General features: G+C 38.0%; 1 protein-coding gene across 1 annotated transcript; it reads left to right on the top strand.

Annotated features, from left to right (window-relative positions):
- Window positions 1-301: 301 nt before the first annotated feature.
- On the top strand, window positions 302-1,234 carry LOC131822578 (olfactory receptor 4C11-like). Its single transcript, XM_059158866.1, has one exon. The coding sequence runs from the start codon at window positions 302-304 to the stop codon at window positions 1,232-1,234; it is 933 nt and encodes a 310-aa protein (XP_059014849.1).
- Window positions 1,235-1,538: the final 304 nt, after the last annotated feature.

Genomic DNA, 1,538 nt, shown 5'->3' with positions numbered 1-1,538 from the left:
GATAACCTATTACCAAATCCCCAAAATTAATGTTTAGTGTGCCTGAGGAATCAAGTACTGTTTCATTATTGATATATTTCACTACTTCCATTAGCAATTAGGTGAATAGATTGTGAAGGAATTTTGTGACTTGCCCTTTATTCGGAAGAAAACAATACAGAAGGTAAGGAATTACCCACTGATAAATGGCACACCATTATCAAGCACATGGAATTGACCCCCAAATGGATTATTCATTTTATAATATTTTTTTTTTTGCAGATTATTTTTAACCAGTGCTTTCTCCACTTTGCCTGAAAAAATGTGGCAAAATATCAGCATAACTGAATTCATACTGTTAGGATTGACCCAAGATCCTATGAAAAAGAAGATGGTATTTGTAATCTTCTTCATTTTCTATGTGGGGACCATGATAGGGAATTTGCTTATCATTGTGACCATCAAGTTCAGCCGCACACTTCAGAGCCCCATGTATTATTTCCTATTTTATTTGTCCCTTGCTGATTCCTGCTTCTCAACTACAACAGCCCCCAGACTACTTGTGGATTCACTCTCCACAAAAAAAGTCATAACTTACAATGAGTGCATGATTCAAGTCTTTGCCCTACATTTATTTGGTGGCATGGAAATCTTTGTGCTCATCCTCATGGCTGCTGATCGCTATGTGGCAATCTGTAAGCCCTTACATTACCCATCCATCATGAAACAGCAGGTCTGCACCATCCTGATTATCCTTGCATGGATAGGGGCTTTTATCCATTCTATCACCCAGATTATCTTGGCCTTGAGAATGCCTTTCTGTGGACCCAATTTAATTGATCATTACTGCTGTGATTTGCAACCCTTGCTGAAACTTGCTTGCATGGACAAATACATGATCAACCTACTGATGGTGTCTAACAGTGGAGCCCTTTGCTCAAGTAGTTTTGTGATTCTGATGATCTCATACATTGTCATCTTGCATTCCCTGAGAAACCACAGTACAGAAGGGAGGAAAAAAGCTCTCTCGACTTGCACTTCTCACATCATAGTAGTAATCTTATTCTTTGGTCCATGTATATTCATATACACACGCCCCCCAACCACTTTCCCCATGGACAAGATGGTGGCTGTATTTTATACTATTGGGACACCATTTCTCAACCCATTCATCTACACACTGAGGAATGCGGAAGTGAAAAATGCCATGAGAAAGCTATGGTATATCACAACTACCTCAGAAAGCAAGAGATGAACTGAGTTTTTTTTTTTTATTATTCGATAATCTGTACAGATATTAAATAAAATGGTGTGTATCCTCATTTGACCAAGCACTCTATTACAATGCACCTGATGTCCTTACTTTTTTCTGTATTTCTGCCCTCAAACTAATAGCTTCCCTCAAATCATCAGCCTGGTTCTTACTTTTCACGAGAACTCAATTCTGACATTGCTGATTATAAAATACTCACATTTCAGTCTACACTCTGATTTGATAAGGAGAAAGATATTTATACAATCGCAACTGGTCAACAGTGAGTATCCATAAATAAAGAATG

The sequence above is a fragment of the Mustela lutreola genome, chromosome 1 (assembly GCF_030435805.1).
Source record: "Mustela lutreola isolate mMusLut2 chromosome 1, mMusLut2.pri, whole genome shotgun sequence".
NCBI lineage: Eukaryota > Metazoa > Chordata > Mammalia > Carnivora > Mustelidae > Mustela > Mustela lutreola.
The sequence above is the reverse complement of the archived record's forward strand: the minus strand, read 5'-3'. Positions and strand labels throughout refer to the sequence as shown.

Bases quoted from the DNA above. Each gene is read 5' to 3' on its own strand.
- LOC131822578 (XM_059158866.1), top strand. From the start codon at position 302: ATGTGGCAAAATATCAGCATAACTGAATTCATACTGTTAGGATTGACC.